The sequence below is a fragment of the Papio anubis genome, chromosome 17, assembly GCF_008728515.1.
Source record: "Papio anubis isolate 15944 chromosome 17, Panubis1.0, whole genome shotgun sequence".
Classification (NCBI taxonomy): Eukaryota; Metazoa; Chordata; class Mammalia; order Primates; family Cercopithecidae; genus Papio; species Papio anubis.
Window position 1 is genome coordinate 19497558 of NC_044992.1, and position 20636 is coordinate 19518193.

General features: G+C 53.4%; 1 protein-coding gene across 2 annotated transcripts in view; it reads right to left on the minus strand.

Moving 5' to 3' along the window:
- Positions 1-6380: 6380 nt before the first annotated feature.
- The window catches only part of USP22 (ubiquitin specific peptidase 22), a 43711-nt gene continuing 29455 nt past the window's right edge, over positions 6381-20636 (minus strand). For both annotated transcript variants that reach the window (XM_031656999.1, XM_031657000.1), the window contains exons 7-13: positions 19793-19898; positions 18171-18329; positions 14387-14513; positions 13408-13499; positions 11448-11510; positions 10741-10890; positions 6381-9912 (exon numbers count right to left, since the gene is read on the minus strand). In XM_031656999.1, coding sequence (XP_031512859.1) covers positions 9870-9912; positions 10741-10890; positions 11448-11510; positions 13408-13499; positions 14387-14513; positions 18171-18329; positions 19793-19898 — 740 coding nt within the window. In that variant the 3' untranslated portion in view covers positions 6381-9869. The remainder of the gene's footprint in view (positions 9913-10740; positions 10891-11447; positions 11511-13407; positions 13500-14386; positions 14514-18170; positions 18330-19792; positions 19899-20636) is intronic.

Below are 20636 nucleotides of genomic sequence, written 5' to 3' on the forward strand. Positions count from 1 at the left end.
GTGTCTTCCTTGCATCCCAGCTTGTTTGGAGTCTCCAGGATGTCCCTGCTGAGGTCCCACAGCAGCCTGGGCCTGGACAGGGACCCTCTCACCTCAAGTCAGACGCTTTTCATCCCCAACAGCAGAGGGACCCATACCTCCCCCTGGCCGCCCTCTGTTGCCCGAAGCCAGCCCCGACTTTGTGCAGGCGCCACTCACCTCCCTGAGGGTCCTCCTGCCTCCCAGCTGGCTGCGCTCCCAGCCACCCTCCCTGCACATGAATGGGCCGACGAAGCCCAGATAGCAATGTCTGCCCATCCCATGTCCCCTAGCCTGACCCCACATCCAGCACCCCAGCACCCACCCCCTTCTCCCTGCTGGCACCCACTTGCCTCAGCCCTGCCCCATGGTGTCAGAGGCAGGCCTGTCCTCCTGGCACCTCAACCCAGGAAGCCACTGGGCAGCGCTTCCAGCCAGGGCCCTCCTCCTCAGGGCTGAGGCTGTGTGGTGGGATCACTGGATGGTAGAGAGGGAGGCCTTGGGGCCCGGGGTCCCCTGCCACTACCCAGCAATTCCAGCTGACGCCTCCACATCTTGGGCGTGGGCTCTGATGGGGTGATGGGTCGGGGGCTTCTCAGTATTCTACAGCCCAAATATTGCCTGGCTCCGGAGGCGCCTATCGCACCAGGAGCAGGTGCTGCAAAGTCCTTCCCGAAGATCATGAGACGCGCCTGGTGAGTGAACGACACCCTGGGTCCCATGGGCCAGGGGAGACTCGAGCCCCTCATGGGGCTGGCAAGAGGCCGAGTCCCAGCCACGGCCCGACCTGGGATGGGGATTCTCCATGAATTTGAAGTTGGGTGTCCTTTTCCTGCCCCAGAGGATCCAGAGGCGCTGGGAGCAGGGCTGAGCTCTGGCTAAGCAGGGCTAAGGGAAGTGTGTCCACCGGGCGTCGTGCATGGATGTGTTGGGAGACCCTTGGGCTTTGCCCCCTGAGGAAGGGTCTGCAGAGGGGCCTGGAAGGGAGGATTGCAGGGGCCTGGAAGGGAGGATTGCAGGGCAACTCAAGGGGCCCTGAGCACCTCTGCCCCTCCCTTTAGGACAAGGAAGGGCTGTGCGTTGATGGTTTCATGCTGCAGTGGCTCCTCCGGTGTTGCACTGATGGGGCAAGGAGGCACAGGGAGACCCCAGCTCATGAACACAGTGCCCAGCTGCTGCAGCCCAGGGGTCCAGCTCCACCAGGAGGACTCGGCTCACCCCCAGCCCGTAGGAGGCACAGGCAGGTCCCTGCATGACACACACACCAGGCCCTGCTTGAGAGGGGGCATCCCATGGCAGAGGCCAGGGCTTAGGCCCAGCCTTATGGGCAGACTGGGCCAGGACCCGACTTGGGAGGACCCAAGGAAGCCCAAAGTCCTCAGGAAGCCCCGCCTTCCAGAAGCCACATCACTGCCGAGGTGTGTCCCCCATGAGGAGCTGCAGGACCTGGTCTGACCCAGCTTTATAGGGGGGTCTCATCCCATGGAGAGGAGTCCCCAGCACTCCAGGGGACTGAAACCCCAGGGCGCTCTGCTCAGGCCTCCGATCCCAGCCCAGAAAGACAGGTCCTCCCACACTTGCTGTCCTCACGAAATCCTTCGGGCTCACCCTGTAACTGTGGGATGTGCTCGTCTTGGAGGGCGAGCGGGTACTGATGGCCATGGCGCATGCATCATTCAAAATACACAGGGGTAAGTCCCGTGTGCCCGAGGGTGCCTTGGGGAGCACGAGGCACAGACCCCGGCTGGCCTGAGGGACGTGTCCTTACACTGTTCCTGTGACTCTCTGCTCTGTCTCAAGGAGGGGTCTGGCCTGGTGGGCTGGGCAAGGCATGATGACACTGAGCCCACCCTGTACATGACCCAGATGAAAGTCAGGAGTGTGGTGAGCACTTCCCTGCCCGGCCTCCCCCAGCGGTGGCCTCCTGTGCACAGCCGGACCCTGGGGTGGCCAAAAAGGACCTGGCATCACCCAGTGGGAGGTGGGCCTGGTGGAAACAGGGAGCGGACACCGATCCCCTGCAGGGAACCCTCCCAGCCTGATGCCCACCCTGTCCCTAGAGCGCCTCATGAAGCTTTGCTAGAGCACCGTCTGGGAGTTGCAGGAGCGACTGTCTCAGAGCTGGGCCCTGGAGGACAACGCGGTCCTCAGGAACCTTCAAACCTCCATGAAGGAACTCAAGGAAACACCGGGACCTGCCACCCCCAGGTGAGCCCCAGCACCAGGTCCCCTCCCGAGTCACCCTCTGGGACAGTCAGTGGCGGGGAGTGCCCTGGCCCCACCAGCCCTCCTACCTGGTCTTCCTCCTGCATCTCTTCCTCCTCTACTCTTTTTATTTGTTTGTTTTTCTGAGACAGAGTCTCGCTCTGTCACCAGGCTGGAGTGCAGTGGAGTCGATCTCGGCTCACTGGAACCTCCGCCTCCCAGGTTCAAGCAATTCTCCTGCCTCAGCCTCCCGAGTAGCTGGGACTTCAGGCACACGCCACCACACCCAGCTAATTTTTGTATTTTTAGTAGAGATGGGGTTTCACCATGTTGGCCAGGCTGGTCTCGATCTCTTGACTTTGTGATCCGCCCGCCTCGGCCTCCCAAAGTGCTGGGATTACAGGCGTGAGCCACCGCACCGGCCTTCTTCCTCTCCTCTAAGGAAATAAAATGGGTCTGCCAGCCCTCAGGGCAGGCACTGAGCGCATGTGTCCTGGCCATGAGGTACAGATTGGCAATGGCTGTGGGCAGGACCCCTGACTTCCTTCCCCCACTTTCCACATTGTCCCCATCGCCCTCTCAAAGGGCCCTGAAGGGCACTGGGACAGTCAGATCCAGGTGTGGGAGCCCCTGCCCCCACCTCCAAGCAGCAGGAACCCCTCATTCTTGAGTGCCCCTCCAAGGGTGTCAAGACAACAAACCAGGTGGACAAGAGAACCAGTGTCCCTGACCCAGAGAGGATTTGGGCAGAGGGCATGGGGGAAGCCCTGACCCAGAGCCAGAACCAAGAGTTCAGCCGGGCGTGGGATCGGTCCAGCCCTGGCATGGGGTGGACGGCCTGGAGGAGAGAGGGAAACCCGTGCCCATTCACTTCTCACTCACTGTGGAGACAGACCCCATGCGAGGTGGCAAGGGGGTGGGTGATAGGTGTCACCTGAGTTCTGACTCGGGGCTGCTGAACAGCCCTGAGATGAGGGCGTGAGGCAGGAAGCCCCGAGCCAGCCGGTACCCTGGGGACCATTTCAGGAGCGACCTGAGGTTCCCTGAAAGCTTCCCCACCCCAGGCTGCACACAGCCCTCACCCTGGGATCAGCAGCCTGCAGGGGCGTCCTCAGTGTCCGGCCAGGGGGTCACACGGGGACCTGGAGGACTCCAGAGGCCCAGGCCTGTGGGGCCCAGCCCTGGAGAGGCCCCATGGGCTCGGTGAAGATGCCGACCATGTTGGTTTTTTCCAGCAGAACTCAAGTGAGCATCCTCAAGGGTGTCCCCTGGCATTGGGCCCCTATGTGAGGGGGACAGACTGGCTCTCCCCACCCCACCAGCTCAGCTCCAGGGACTCATGCCATCAGTCCCTGCAGGACAAAAGCCTTGTCCTCCCCCAGCTTGGCCTGACTGGGCTGTCCTCAAGGCTGAGGCCGAGGCCCAGCAGCACAAGGCGGCTTCACCAGAACCCAGTGAGGCAAGCCACTCTGTGAGGGGCCCAGAGGCTCAAGATGAGGCCAGCCTGTCACCCAGTGAGGTCAGGCCTTGTATATGAAAATGCCTGTGCTGGAACTCTATGCCACAGCGCCCGACAGACCTGGACGTTGGGAGCCCATGGTTCCCCAGCTACAATTTTGAACAGGGCTACTGTGCCCCTGTCACTTCCAACATCTTACCTGGGCAGCTCTGGAACCACAGGCCAGGCCTGGTCCAGCAAACCCCCTGGGACCCTGACACCAGGCCCTGCCTGGGCTTATGACAGAGAGGACGCAGGTCGAGAGACCCCCCAGCAGCAAGGTGGTGCCTGCCTGCAAACCCCCCTCGGTAGAAGAAGAACTTGGAATGGAAGGAGCCCAGACGGTACCCGCCCAGCTGCCTTACAGCCCCAGATGGCTGCTGGACCTTGGTTTTTATTGCTATTTTATTGTTTGGCCTTTGGGCCTTGGGAAATCCCATTTAGTGGGGAACTTGGTCCCATCAAGGCCTCTGGAGGGAAGGCTGAGCATGGGGGTCCTGCAGCCCCAGCCAGCCTGCCTCAGGCCAGGGGGCCACACGGGGACCCTAGGACTCCAAAGGCCCAGGCCTGTGGGGCTCAGCCCCGGAGAGGCCCTTGGGGCCTCTGACTCCACCTGTGGGTCAGAGCCCATCCCCCAGGTCCTGAGTCCCAGGCCAAGGGGCCTGGCTTCAACTCCAGTCTTAGGAGGACAGGGGCACCGCAGGCCCCCAGGTGACCACGTAGGGGACCAGGGCACTATGAGCCCTGATGCTGTAAGGATTCACATCGGAGAACCTGGGTAAGCCAGGCCAGAGACGCTGAGCCCGTGCAGTGATGAGGATGTGGGGGGTTGGCTCAAGGGGTCAACAGCTGTGAACACTGCTGCCCTTTCCCAGCCTCATTGCTGCAGTGCAGGCAGTCTGCACCCCGGAGACTGGCCCACCAGTGCCCCGAGTGCCCCAGCTTGCTATGCCAACATGGCACCTGGAGGCTTCGAGGCCCCGCCTGCCACACCATCTCCCTCCTGGAAGCCTTGTCCTGCAGCCTAGCCCCTGCCGCAGCCACAGCAGGCACCACAGCCAAGCGCCTTCCAGCCGGGCTTCCCAGAGGGCAGGGGTGCCCTGCAATCACCTCCTCAGCAGCTCACACTGTGAAGATAGTTTCATCCACATTCCCATGTTCCCACCAAAGAGAATCGCTGCAGAGGATGCTCTTGATCCTGAGGTGGGGAAAACGGCACGCCAGGTGGATGGAGTCAGCTCCTTTCCCCAGCCACCACGACTGCTGGATGGGCCCGTGGACAAAGTGGCCATCAGACAGACATGGGAGGGAAGAGGCTCAGCATCCTGCTCGTGCCCTGACCGGGTTGACCAGGCCGACACCACTGCCGAGTGCCCCATCTGCTGATGAGAGACTTGGTGTCGATCACTGTTTCCCAGGAGGACCGGTTGGCCACCTATGGGCAGGCTGCCCACACTGTGGAGAGGGCTGAGATCGGCCTTCACTGCAGGGAGCCCCTACCTGGACACAGACTCGCCGGCCCTGCCTGTTGCCATCACAGCAGCCCACAGGGCATTGCTTGCGACCAGGGTACCCCATTCACAGCGAGGGATAGGCAGCCGTGGCCCCTGACCAGGGAACTAACTTCTCACTGTGTCAGCCGCCACCTGGAAGCAACTGGGCTTACGATCGCCGGTTATGCTGAAGTGGTGAGGTTGTCTTACGAGATGAATGTTATGCTTTCCACTGGAAACCAGTATATGGTGCTGACTCTCCCACAACCAGAAGGTGGAGTTGTGAGAGTGAAGGTGTGAAAGTGGACGATGTTGACTATTGTACCCAAATGTCTCCAAGTTTTCCTACGCCTGTTCCGGAGAAATGGAGCTTTGCTGGTTGGAAGGTCTGAGGACCCAGGCAGAGTGAAGCTTCCCCCAGGCGACGTAACAATGGTTCTATTTAATATGAGGAGACAGAACTAAAGTCTGAAACCCGGAGTGTTCTCTGGTGTTCTTGGTGTTTCCATGTAAAGGAAGTCAAATAACTTGCCATAAAGGTTGGCCACAGAAGCATCTGAAAAAGGAGGGGGCAGAACTATTCAGAACTCAAGAGGCTTCAGAATTGAAGATGAGGCTGAGCAGGAGACTCCTGACCCGCTGAGGGCAGGGGAAGTATGTGGGGGCGGCTGGGAGAGGATGTCATCGAGGTCCACCATGGCCTCGTGACCTGTCACAGAACCATGCACTTGAATAGCTGTTCACATCTTCTCTCCACTGAGGACAGTATTTCTATCCATTTGCTACTCTCCATGCAGGGAGCTTGCTACAAAATGCACATAACCACAGCCTGGGTCTTGTAATCCAAGCCTGGCAAGGATTTAGCATGTCAAGGGCTTCAGGTCTGAAGGTCCATGGTTGTCCTGAATCCAGGATGTCACCTTCCTGCCCAAAAAAGGAGGGACGAGGCTCAAGCAGCAGCAGGCCACTCACAGAAAGGGACGAAATGTTGAGTGCATGGCGTTCCTGACACCCAGACAAGTCTTTAGGCACAAAGCCAGGCTGTAGCTCTGGCCACTGACTCAGACCAGGGACGCCCCCATGCAGGCCGGTCTGCCCTGGCTGCTCTTCTCCCTCCTGCCACCCTCTCCTCGGCTGCTTGTGTCAATAAAAGGAAAACCGGCCAGTTTTCAGAGAAAATGTAGCTTTATTATGACAGAAAAGAGACTACAAAGCATTAGGGGAAGAGAAGGAGTCACAGAGCTCCTCAAAATGGGAGGGGAAAGGAAAGAGTAAACATCTTGGTAAATAAAGTCTCCAACCACAGCACAGTCAATTGGAATTTTTTTTCTTAATTTTTATTTTCAAACTTACAGTAAACAAAACAATCACTTAAATTGGCAAAAGAACAGCAATTTTACACAATGAAAAGCATACACACCAAGCCAAAATACAATAGCACTCGGGTCTATATGTTGCAGTGGCGCTGGCGCCGGAGGGAACGCCCAGGGAGGTTGCAGTGCTCACCAGGGAGCCCAGGTCCACAGAGGGCCCCGGGGCCGGAGGGAGGCCGCCCACATTCCCAGCACATCCCCTGTCTCAAAGCACTCCCTTCAGGCATCTGAAGAGGGAAAGGCCATGTGGCTTCCTGGGAAGCACTGAAAGGCCAGCCAGCATCTCCGAAACACAGGCCATTTTTAACAAAGCTGTGAATGTGTTGGGGTCACCGAGGGGGCCCATTAGTGGTCAGATGCACTTTGTCACAATTTACACCTACATGGGGCGATTACTAGGCAACGGGAGAACAGGTTTCCTGAATTTCATAGCCAGATGGGGAGCTAAAAGGAGAGATTCCTGAACCCAACATGTAAATATTTTGTTCCGACAAAGTAAATTCACAAGAGCACATCAAACACAAGACCTAATGCAAGGGGCAGTGCCGGGGCCGCTGCCTGCCTCCGGTGAGCAGCTCTTCAGCAGCACGCATGGGGTAACTGCTTAGAACGGCAGTGCCACAGTGGAAGGCGGCGGATGAACTTGGATACAAAAGTTTAGAATAATGCCCACCAAGAATGCATGTGACTCCACCTCTCTTCCCAGTTCTAATGTTCTCAGAACACCAGACATCCCCGAATGCAAGTGGAAAGAGGAAGGGGACCAGGGGTTGGCAGTGGGGAGGGGAGGCAGGGCCTGGCCAAACCCGGGCAGCTGCCAGAAAGGCCCAAGGCCCACACACTGCCTTCTGCATTTCCGCAAGACACCCCAGTAAACCAGGGCGTCCCAAGGTGGCAAGCCTTCAGGGAGGCACTGCCCAGCTCAGAATCCTGTGGGCCAACTTCAGTCAACTCTCCTATTAGATTTGTTCCTGATTAAAAGACTGCTCACAGGCCAGGCGCAGTGGCTCATGCTTGTAATCCCAGCACTTTGGGAGGCTGAGGTGGGTGGATTGCCTGAGGTCAGGAGTTCGAGACCAGCCTGGCCAACATGGTGAAACCCCATCTCTACTAAAAATACAAAAATTAGCCCGGCGTGGCGGTGTATGCCTGTAGTCCCAGCTACTTGGGAGGCTGAGGCACGAGAATTGCTTGAACCCCGGAGGCGGAGGTTGCAGTGAGCCGAGACTGCGCCACTGCACTCCAGCCTGGGCAAGAAGAGCAAAACTCCATCTCCTCACTTCATTAAAAATCGTCAATATGAACAGACTGCTCATCCTCAAAAGAGATCTTCAAAGCACTGTCATCGAAACAGCAAAACTTGGTCACAAGGGGCCATTTCTGAAAATCTCAGCCCATCTGTTTCTCTGATAATTCATTTTATAAAGCATGCTTCCACGTGAATTAAATGCAGAAAGACGACAGAAAATGAACTGAGCACGTGGGCAAGAAACTGCATCCCTAAGGCTTCTAGCGCCCATGACGGTTCTGCGGGCTGTGATCGCCAAGTCGTGTGTTCTCGTATTTTCTACATTGAGCAGTGAGTAGCTACTCAGCTGCCACTGTCACCGCCCCCTCCCCAGCCCAGCCAGCTAAGGAGCTGGGTCTGATCCCCACCAGCTTCTCCATGGCCTGTGAGCTAAGAATACGTTTCATGTTTTTATATAGTTTAAAAAAAAAAAAAAATCTAACTTTCTTGACACGGAACATTATATGCAATTCAGATTTCTGTGTCTAAAAGTTGTACTGGACATAGCCACACTTCTGCACTATTTATGGCAGAGACCACATAGCCCACAGAGCCAACAGTGTTGACTCCCTGGCTGTCTATAAAAACATCCGCCCACCCCCGAGACAGATGATCCTGTTCCTGCAGGACTGAAGAAGCCTCAGTTCAAATGCAGCTGGGGCTCCTGGGACAAGCCAGCCTGAGACACAGTTGCTTCATAAACTATGTTTAAGTACTTTTCCTCCCTCTTGCCCCTAGTTTATAATTTCTCAGTGGACAAATGGACAAACCATCTCTGTTTGAATACACAGATACATGCAAAATATCTTACAAGGAACAACGCATATCCTTCTACTTTCTCTTTTAGTTCTGCTGACAAGCTCAATCACGATGTCATTTTACCGCCACCACGCCCGAAAGTACACCAAACGTGAAGCAGAGGCAGACGAGACAAGATGCAGGCTCCACCAGAGGCCACTCCAGATTTGTGACCAACACACTTGGCTGCCAGGCAGTGGTCGCCAGGCAATGGGACAGAAGGCAGACAAAGAAAATATGCGGGAGGGAACCTATCAGACACCGGCAGAGGCTGCATTTACTCCAGCCTGAGATACCAGAGACACAGGATGAGCTGCAGCATGACTCTCCTCCACTGCGCTCACTGCCAGCCCCCAGCAGACACCAAGGCACCCAGAGGAGCCAGGCACACAGGGCGGGCAGCAACATAAACGGCACCGATTAAAAAGCAAGACTCGCTCTCAAGACTAAAAGAGAAGTTATCTAAATTTCAGTATAAACTCAGTACTTCATTCACGTTACTAGTATTACATTTATGAAATTCACCTTTGTGGAAAAAGGAGAGGGAGAGGGATAAGAAAATGCCTGTCTCTAGAAAACTGCGAGACGCTTCCACGTGCAGCTTGATGCTAAGTTACCTGCGGAACAGACACGCTTGAAAACGCGACGTAGTGTCCTTACTTCCGAAGCTCTGGAGGCTGCTTCACAGCCGCTGAGAAAACGGAGGTGAAGAATTCCATACTCTCCGTATTTTAACACTAAAACATGAACAGAAAGGCATCTGCAAGGCCCTCTGTCCCACATACTACGCCGCTGCGTCTTCAGCTTACTGCTTCGATGGACCCATAATCTTACGGCAGGCAGGGGCCTTTCCACACCGAGTGCTGGGGAATGCCAGGCGGCGGCCACTCCGTACTGTGAGGCCCTGGTTGCACCCCCCCATATCATGAGGATCCAGGAGATGTTCTGGTGACGGGTGTACGCTGCTCCTCCCACCCAGAGCACACCCCTCATCTCATCCATCTTCAATGCAGCTCCGGGAGCCTCCCCGTCCGTGTGGTCCATCCCGACCCCATGGGTCCCAGGTGCAGACGGGCCACATCTGCATGGGAGGTGGTGTCACCAGGCCGGGGAGGCGGCGGGAGGCGGGAGAGGCAGGGAGGATCACTTTGTGAGGCTTGCGTTGCCTTCGTTTTTCTGACCAGCTACAGATAAGGCTACTCGTATTCCAGGAACTGTTTGTGATAGAACAGCAAGTACCTGTGGAGGCAGAGACAGGGAGGAGTTTTCAAGTGGGTCCAGTCCAGATCCACCTCATCGCCCTGAAGGCTGTCCTTAATCCCAGATTCTTCCAAATAAAACCTCTCAAGAGGGCTTCCATGTTGCTCAGAATGTGAAGTGCAAAGCCCTCAGGGAGCTCATGGCAGCTGGGGTCCCCCTGACCCCTGGAGGGTCAACAGGTTTCTATGCCATGAAGGAACGAAACTGGAAAGGAGAGAGGAGCTGATAAAGAACTGATGTGGGCCAAGCCCGGTGGCTCACGCCTGTAATCCCCATGCTTTGGGAGGCTGAGGCAGGAGGACTGCCTGAGGTCAGGGGTTTGAAATCAGTTTGGTCAACATGGAGAAACTCCATCTCTACTAAAATACAAAATTAGGCGGGCGTGGTGGCAGGTGCCTATAATCCCAGCTACTTGGGAGGCTGAGGCAGGAGACTGACTTGAACCCAGGAGGCAGAGGTTGCAGTGAGCTGAGATCGCACCATTGCAGTCCAGCCTGGGCCACAAGAGCGAAACTCCGTCTCAAAAAAAAAAAAGAAGAACTGATGTGTTCAGTTCACGTGGTTAAAAAACAACTGCTTTGATGTTCTCTGTGCTAAGGAAATGCCTCCAGAGAGGGCCTTTGCTCAGGCACCTCTTCTGCCACCATCAAGGCTGGCATCCTATCCAGCACAGGCCTCATTACTTTGGTAAATGAAGGTCAACACCTTTGAGTGGTCCTAGGCTCAGACGTGGGCTGGTCTCAGCTATACCAGAGGGGAGAGCACCGTGGCCACCACAGGGCCTTCCTCCCACCCGACAGGACGCACCCTTCACTGTCCAGCACATCCTTGATGCTGGCCTTGGTGATGATGGCATCGTCACACTTGAACCACTGGTCTTTGTGCTGCCGGATAAAGCTGGTGTAATGGCCACTCTCCAAGGTCCCTTGATGGTTAACAACAGCAAACAGGGAATACCTAGTGCGGGAGGAAAGGAGAGGGAGGGCGCAGGTGGCTCAACGCCGCCACTCGAGGCCATCACCATCAGAAACCAGGCAGCCCAGGGAAGGAGTGGGAGGCCTGTGGGCCTGGCTGTCAACCCCCAGGGCTTCCGGCTGATGCACAGGAGGCTGCAGGAACTAAGGGAGCCTGGTCACACTCCCTGGCTCTAGCCTGGGTCCAGGCGCTTCCTGGAACCGCATGTCGTGGGAGTGGTGACTGCAGTCAAGCAGTGGGGATCCTGGAACACTCCAGCCTTTCATTCTTTCTACCACCCTAAGGCAAGAAGAATGGACATCGAGCTTTCCAGATGGAACCTCCCTCCTGCCAGAGGCCAGGAGTGGGACTGGGCTCCTCCAACAGGAGGCAGCATTTGTGGCGCCGCGTGGAGCGGCCTTTCCTAGTGGAGCTGCGGGCAGCCAAGCGGGAAGCAGGTCAGTGGTGGGGACCTGCGGGGTGCCCTACAGGGCAGACAGGAACCCACCCCAGCTCTTGGCCCAAGGCCTCGGACACCCACACCGCTGAGCACCACTTACTTGTTGTCATTGTTGAGACTGTCCGTGGGCTGCTGGTACTGTCCATTCATCCTGCTCTCTTTGCTGTAACAGACAACGGCAGTATTCAGCATCGTTAAAATCATCAGGCCCAGAGATACAAGCCTCTCCTGAAACTGACACTTATCCAGGCTTGACCATGCAGACGCTGCACCGGGCTGCGCTTTATGCTTCAGGTAGAAATCTCCCCGGGTTTCGTGAGGACACTGACACTCGAGCTGTGGAGGCCCCTGCCTCAGAGCACACCTGGGTCCTGGGGCCACCTGGTGTGGCCCCTGGTTCTTCCAAGGTGGGTCCTGAATAGGGCTGGTGATGGGAGCTGGATCTGGAGGAATCTGAGTTTGGTTTGTGACAAAGTAGATGGTGAAGGCGCCCTTCCTCCCACATGTAAAAGGTTAGCTTGAAAGGGTAAGCTGAATCCATTTCACAACCTAGGCAGGTGCCTCCTCAAAAGGGACAAAGATTGCTGCTCATTGTTTCATGACCAGCACCTCTCCTAGTGAGACAGGGGAGAGGCGGTGCTGGGAACAGGAAGCCATGAGCATTGTTTACTGCATTTTCCCATGGCTGTGTTTGGCAGGAAACACCAAGATCTTTGAGACCCTGACCTTAGAACAGTACTGTCACCTCCCTCAGTACGTGACCATCGTGGTCAGGCTGATGGCATGGAGCTCTGACTCTGGTGGTCTTGTTTTATTCAGGAGGTCAGCTGTGTGCCACAGCAGTGGGACAGGCCAGTAACTACCAAAAGGCAACATGCTTTCCACAGTGCTGGGGCTAGGACTGTGGCCGCCAAAAAATAACACCCTGCAAACAACAATACCCACGTCTCAACCCTCAGAACCTGAGACTGGGACCTCATTTGTAAAACCAGTCTTTGCAGAGACTCGAAGTAAAGATGTTGAGATAAGATCCTCCTCGATGATCTGCCTGGGCCCTAAAGCCAGTGACCACTGTCATGACAGAGAAGCAGAGGGAACTGGACACAGACTCAGGGGAGCCGGCTACGTGACCCAGAAATGAGGGGAGTGGCGCAGCCACAGAAGGAACACGTGGAACCACTGGCAGCTGGAGGCGCTGAGGAATGGAACCCCCTAGACCCCTGTAGGACCATGGGGCCCTGACAACACCTTGATCTCAGATTTCCGACCTCTAGAACTATGAGGAAATTTAATTTTAAGCCACCAAGTTTTTGGTCATTTGTCACAGAGCCACAGGAAACTCCTATTTGTCTCATGCACTGGTAAGCAGCTCAATGCCAAGTGCCCCATAATAGGCAGATGTGGAAAGGAAAATGCAAGCTACAACTGCAACACCGGCTATGTCTGTCTGTACTTCCAACATCTGTTCCATGAATTGAAGTGCTGCCTTCTCGCTGTGATCCTACCTCGAGGACTTTGCCGGTTCGAAAGTGGATTGAGAATTGTTAAGAGAAACATTCAAAACAAAAACAGGGTATCTGATGAAAAACCACTCATTAACATGTGCCGCATCTTAAGATCAGGATACACAGATTTTGGGAAGGTGGGGTTTATATTAATACCAACAGTCATCTTTTTTTTTTTTTTTGAGATGGAGTCTCATTCTGTCACCAGGCTGGAGTGCAGTGGCGCGACCCTGGCTCACTGCAACCTCCACCTCCTGGGTTTAAGCATTTCTCCTGCCTCAGCCTCCCAAGTAGCTGGGACTACAGGCGCCTGCCACCACATCCAGCTAATTTTTGTATTTTTAGTGGAAACGGGGTTTCACCATGTTGGCCATGATGGTCTCAATCTCTTGACCTCGTGATCTGCCCTCCTCGGCCTCCTGAAGTGCTGGGATTACAGGAGGGAGCCACCGCACCGGCCAACAGTCATCTTATCATAGGAGATCCGAGCTGCATTCCTGTCCTGATAAGATCACGGCCCCTCCAGACACAGAACCGGCCTACACCCCCACCTACCTGGAGGCCATGAAAGGGGTCATATCCAGCTCCAGGGGGAAGGACACATACGTGGTGATCTTCCGCCGCAGCTTGGCTGAGTGTTCAAATCGCTGCAGAAATAGGAAAGGGGCAGAGGGAAGAGGAAAGAAGACCAGAAATGTCATTGGAAGCTTCAGGGGCTTCTTCCAATGACAGGTGTCTGTGTATCTCTTTGTATTTTATTGAATTGCCTTGTAGCTACAGCTAGAATTACAGATTCAAAAACATAATGGTAATCCACCCAAGTCCTCACGTACAGGGTTCAAGTCAAGTCTTCAGATGATGGGACTGTTCAGTGGTAACACCAAGGGTACAAGAAGTAATCTCACAGCACACCCAGCAAAGCACAGAAAACAAAACAAAGATCCATGGCTCGTGGCAGCAAAAACAAGCAAATTGTTCCTTTCACCAGACAGAAGACATTCCTTTGCCTAGATCAGGAGTCACCCATTCCAGCCAGCAAGCTAGGAATGGGTGCTTTCCATGTTTAAAGGGTGGTAAAATGAAACAAAGAACATGCAACAGAGAATCGTAGGATCGCACGCAGCCTGTGGAGCCTGACATCTTTACTATCCGGGCCTTCAGAGAAAGAGCTTGACAACTCCTGGACCAGATCTGAATGCTGAGGGCCTTTGTCTTAAAAGAAAACGGAAAACCAGAGGAGGGGTAGCTGGAGGAACGGCAGGAGTAAAAAAAAGTCACAACCACTCCGCTTCCCAAGAAAAGTAACTCTCATCCTACTTTCACTGTGAAGCCACTGATTTTGTTTACCGCAGCACAGACAAAAGGACAATTCACAGACAGGAGGACAATTCACTCACATCGACCCTTCCTCGGTGTTCTTCCTGCTTGCTGCAGTTATGAAAAATGCAACCGCACAGCAAACCAAAAGGCTGAGGGCCGTACTGTGGACTAAAAACTAAGTCTGCCATCAGAGTTGGCTTTCTGGAAAACTTACTTTGAGATGAAAACAGGCTACGATGGGCAGTTTCTTCATAGTGAGCTGCTTCGTGGACTCCTGGTAGCTATGGCAACCGCTGCATTTGATCTTGGCGCTGCTGCCCAAGTGCTCTGGTCTGGTGAATCTACAGGCGTTTAAAGAAGACAGAAGCAGTAAGGGAGATGTAAGAGACAGAAAAACGGCAGGAAAGAGGTATTTTATCTCTTTCAATGGGTTCATTTCCCTACCAAAAACATACACACACAACTAAAAATGAAACAATGAATAAAACAGAAAATGTTGTCCACCTTCGCTGCCTGTCTCTTTAAAGAACGTTTATCTTAAATATTTTATTTCCAGGATAGGCCTGGGGGAATGGTAATAATTTTCTAACTACCACATGGCCCAGCAGTTGAATTTAAGCCAGAAAAATGAAAACGAATGTTCACACAAAAACTGTCCACAAACGTGTGCCAGAGTGTTACTCGTAAGAGTCACAAAACTGGAAACACCTCGCTTCTTCCCATGGGTGAATAATTGAAGAAACTGTGGAACACTGTACCATGGAATATGAGTCAGCAGCAAAAAAGGAAAGAACTACTGATCCTAAGCTGCACCCTGGATGCATCCCGAGAATTAGGATGCACAAGAAAAGCCAATCTCAAAGGGTTCCCTGTTACGTAATTCGGTTGACATGACATTCTAGAATTGTCAGGTGTATGGAAATGGAGAAATACGGGGTGACTGGGGTTACGGAGCGGGTGGTGGGCAGGGAGGCAATGGAGATGCTGGATACTTTCTGTATGCATGTCTGAATCCTGGCCGGGGCATCGCACCACAGGGCTGAAGAGGTCGCCATTGGGGGACCAGAGTAAAAGGTACCTAATGGCTTCTTACAACTGTATGTGATCTCAACACAAGCAGTTTAATGTAGAGAGGTGAGAGGTTGGCCAGGTGCGGCGGCTCACGCCTGTAATTCCAGCACTTTGGGAGGCCAAAGTGCTGCTCAGGGCGGATCACCTGAGGTTGGGAGTTCAAGACCAGCCTGACCAACATGGAGAAACCCCGCCTCTACAAAAAATACAAAATTAGTCAGGCAACGTGGTGCATGCCTGTAATCCCAGTTACTCGGGAGGCTGAGGCAGGAGAATCGCTTGAACCCGGGAGGCGGAGGTGCAGTGAAGCCAAGATTGCATTACTGCACTCCGGCCTGGGCAACAAGAGCAAGACTCCATCTCAAAAAAAAAAAAAGCGAGGCAAGAAGTCTGGGAAAGGTAATTTCCTGACAGTGCAGAGGCAGGAGGTAGGAGGGCTGCATCAGAAGCGTGTCTGGCACAGGTGTCAGCTGCCACTGACAAAACACATGGAACAGATGATTCAACAAAGCGCACGCCAAATTTTGAAGCTGAAACACCAGTAAAAAATTCAATCTTTTCACAACCAGGTATGTATGGAAAGCCCTTGTTTATGCTCTGGAAATTCTGCCATCTTATCTAGGGCAAGATGAGGGGGCCTCTGGGCAAAGCTGCACCTGTTTCGTTGCTAGCTTTGTGATCTGCTCTCCAAAGGACTTGAAAAGGAGCCTTTGCTTGCAATACAAAGTGGGGAAGGGCGCACTCTACCTCTCTTCCACCTTCCTGGGAGCCAGCACCACATCATGTCTCTCCTAACAACACAGGCTTTCTACACGTTGTAGTTTGTGAAGTGTCTCCCTCATGGCCTGCTGTTTTGGCAAAGCTTTCATTTTATTGGAATTTATGATTAAATTTAATTTAGCTGCAAAGACTTTCTTTAAAAAGGTTTTGGTTGGCTGGGCGTGGTGGCTCACACCTGTAATCCCAGCACTTTGGGACCCCAAGGTGGGAGGATCACGAGGTCAAGAAATCAAGACCATCCTGGCCAACATGGTGAAACCCTGTCTCTACTAAAAATACAAAAATTAACTGGGCATGGTGGCGGGCGCTGTAATCCCAGCTACATGGGAGGCTGAGGCAGGAGAATCGCTTGAACCTGGTAGGTAGAGGTTGCAGTGAGCCGAGGTTGCGCCACTGCACTCCAGCCTGGCGACAGAGCAAGACTCTATCTCAAAAAAAAAAAAAAGGTTTTGGTTTTCATTGTTTGAGGTAATTTTCCAAATTAAAAAATATGATACTCTATTATGTGGACTTAACAAGGTAACAAAGTTGATGCTTTCAAAATTCGAAACATGCAAACTTTCAGGAGGGCACAGTGGCTCATGTCTGTAATACCAGCATTTTGGGAGGCTAAGGTGGGGGGATCGCTTGAGCTCAGGAGTTCAAGACCAGCCTGAGCAATGTGGCAAGACTCTGTCTCTACAGAAAAAGAAAAAAGGCCTGGCATGGTGTGGCTCACACCTCTAATCCCAGCACTTCGGGAGGCCAAGGCAGGTGGATCAACCTAAGGTCAGGAGTTTGGGACCACCCTGGCCAACGTGGCGAAACCCCGTCTCTACTAAAAATACAAAAGTTAGCCAGACATGGTAGCGGGCACCTGTAGTCCCAGCTACTTGGGAGGCTGAGGCAGGAGAATTGCTTGAACCTGGGAGGTGGAGCTTGCAGTGAGCCGAAATCACACCACTGCACTCTAGCCTGCACTCTAGAGAGAGCGAGACTCCGTCTCAAAAATAAATAAATAAAAATAAATAAATAAATCACAAAATCAGCTAGGCATGGTGGCACGCATCTGTAGTCCCAACTACTCAGGAGGCCGAGGCAGGAGACCAAGGCTGAGCCCAGGAGATCGAGGTTGCAGTGAGCTATGATGACACCACTGCACTCCAGCCTGCATGACAGAACAAGACCCTATCTCAAAAAATAAAATAAACATGCAACTTTGGTCCTGCTGACTATGCAGCCAGACAGAAACCAAAGGCTTGTACCTCTTCTAAGGGATACTTCCACTCAACAAGGACTCTTCTGCGTTACGTTTAACTGATGCAAATAAAGACTATAAAACAATAGACAAAGTTTAGGAAGGTTTTCTCCTGTCTTTTACAATTGTATGCTACAGCTACTTAAATACATTTTTAAAAAAAAAAAATCACTCACAGTTGTGGTGACTCACGCCTGTGAGCACTTTGGGAGGCCAAGACGGGCAGATCACCTGAGATCATGAGTTCGAGACTAGCCTGGCCAACATGGTAAAACCCCCGCTCTACTAAAAATACAAAAATTAGCCAGGCATGGTGGTGCACACCTGTAGTCCCAGCTACTCAGGGGAATCACCTTAACCTGGAAGGCAGAGGCTGCAGTGAGCAGAAATCACACCACTGCATTCCAGCCTGGGCGACAGAGCATGACTCTGTCCCCCCCCAAAAAAAAAAATCACTTTGTAAATATTGCTACTTATCCCAAATGAAGCAGTACATGCACAATTTCAAAAACGGCCCTAAGAGTACAGAACATCACAACTAAGTTTCAATCATGTGCAGAGAAGGCTGTGGACCATGGGGAGAGGGCCAGGCGCGTCTCAGCTCACACTCCAGGGTAGGTGATTAGAACAAGGGCTAAGGGAGCATCCAGTTTGGCTCTGGGTACATTTACATGCGGAGGTTGGAATAGCAGATGCTGACACCGACACCTGGTGCTGTGCAAAGCTGGGGGACAGAAATATCGAGTCATCCGGTCAAAACAAAGGACGAGCTAGCACCAGAGACTGCAGCCAACCCAGGCAATGCCGCATCGTTGCCCAGGTTCTGTCCTCTGCCCAGGCCTTGGTCCTGATGGAGCACAGCCTTCCCGCCAGAAGACTCGCCCTGGCCGTGTGGGTGCAGGCCTCTCACCGTCGCAGGCAGTCCGTGAGCGTGGTGGTTCCCGACATGTGGCTTTCCCCGTTTACCACGTTGCCCTCGCTCCCTGGGCTCAGGGGCCAGAATGGGGTGGAAGAGCCGGGGAGATCCAAGCTGATGTCCCAGAAGGGGTCGATGGTGGTGGAGACCCCACTGGAAGCAGAGGGAAAACATGGCTGTGAGGACTGACACCAACCCAGCTCGAGGCAGCCTGGGGGGGGGGGCATTCCCACATCCCTTCCTCACTGTGCCCTTTGTTGCAGTGACACTCAGGTGGGATGGGGCAGGAGCAAGAGCAGCCGTGCTCACACCCAATGTGTCCTAGCTCCCAAGGTGGCCCTGGGGAGGGGCGTGTGTGAACTCGGAAGGCGAGGGGCGCTCCTCAAACAAGGGCTTCCCAGTCTGGAGACCATCACAGTCACTGAGGGACTTAGGAGGAGGATAAACTCATGGGTCCCATCAGAGGCTCTGAATTGAATCCACAGGTCTATCTCAGCTGCATCTAGAACTTGGGGCCTGTGACCCTAGGTGACACTGGAGACCTCCACACACTTCACAGTGTGGCTTTTCAACGCTGCATTTCACAAAGCCAGTTCCTTGCTAGAAATTTATTTAACAATACAAAAAACAAAAACTCGCAGACTGGGAAATTTACTCTCGATATTTACATGGGATTTAAATCTTGAGACAATCTCGTGCTAATGGAATTCAGCAGTTAAGGAACAGCGAGAAGGTCCAAATTGCTCAGAGCAAACTCGGTTTCTAATGCTCAGAGCCAAGGCCCCTAACGGTCTACGTTCCTTATAGAAAACAGCCCCTGTGACACAGGCAGCACTGGCCTTTCCCGATATTTGCTGGTCTTAAACAGTTTAGAAGTGACGATCCATTCCGGGTTCTGAAAAATTTCGGCGCATCACGTCTAGGGTTTTTAAAACTTCAACTGGAGTAAAGAACAGAGCCAGGCACAGAGGCCTACACCTGTAGTCCCAGTCACTTGGGAGGCTAAGGAGGGAGGATCGCTTGAGCCCATGGGTTCAAGGCCAGCCTGGGCAAAATAAAAAAGACCCCATGCCTTAAAAAAAAAAAAAATACCAGCAGCATGCACTCAGGTTGGATGAGAGGGTCCCTCTGACCTAATAAAGCAGTGGATTCTCCCTGCACTCAACACTTGGGGCTCTAAGCAGAGACCACACCCGAGAAGAATCAGGGCCACTACATCAGAGAAAATGGAACCAGAAACCATAAAATACCAACACACTTTGAAGCACGTATGCAAACAATCCATCACGCATGAGCCACGCCTTCTTGAAAAGGGCTATTTTACTTGGTCCCTGGTCAAGGACTGTAAGATGAGAAATGGGGGAAGCTTCCAAGAACACACTGCTGGCTGTGGACAACAGCCAAGACCTCAACACAAAGGGCTCGCATCCCAAGGGGACACCTCCGCAAGAGGAAGCACCCCCACCCCACAGCCTTCACTCTCAGGGCAGCTGTTAATCATTTTTCTTGCAGCCTCCTTAAAGACCTCTCAGAGCACACACAGCTCTGGAGACTGGGAAGATGTCAGTACGGCCCCAGAGGGTTTGACATTGCCGAGCACGCAGCCTCTCACTTACTGGCAAACTTGGCAGGTGACGTCTGACTGCAGCCCGCCTGTGAAGATCTGGTCTATGATGCAGTTGCAGTGGTTGGGGTTGTTGGCCTTCTTCCCGTTGTCATCACCTGGGGACAGACCACGGCTCTGGGATTAGCGTCTGCGCGCCCCAAAGATGGGGAGTCTCTAAGGAAAGAGCAGTTCACCCTGCAGAGGCCTGGGGAAGCCAGGGCCGGTGCTTTAAAAGGCCACGTGAGGACATGCCTCATTTTAGCAGAGGGTCTCCTCGTTATTTTAATGTGATGAGAAATTACAGCACTTGGATTTTCAATGTTCCTTTTTCTCATTCCCTAAGAGCCCCACAGCTTCAATCTCGCCAAGAAAACCCACCTAATGCCCAATGACTGAGCAGGGTAATTGATTCCCATTTTCATACGAAGAATGATTGAATCAATATTGTTCCGGTGAGACAGCTGAACATACGGTGGGCCAGGTACACCTGGGGAAGCCCCATACAACCCTGCTCCCTGACTAGGTAGCATGGTGCCCCGAGTTCAGAAAGTGACACCGCAGGACACTCTCAGGCTGTCCTCATCAGCTGGAGCCCCCAGGGGACAGCGTGTCTTCCAGTCAGTTGCATCTGGAAGTGCCACTCACATCCTCTCTATTCAATACACGCTTCATTCATATTCATGTGTGCAATCTGCAAAGAAGAAACTTAAGTAGCAGAACTTAATTCATACGTGGAATACATATTCTAAATAACTTCACTAGACAGTGGGGACAGGGCACGAGGCCACCTGTATACATGTCACAGTTCAAAGACATTGAATCATGACAGTGGAATAGAGAGTGGCCACTGACTC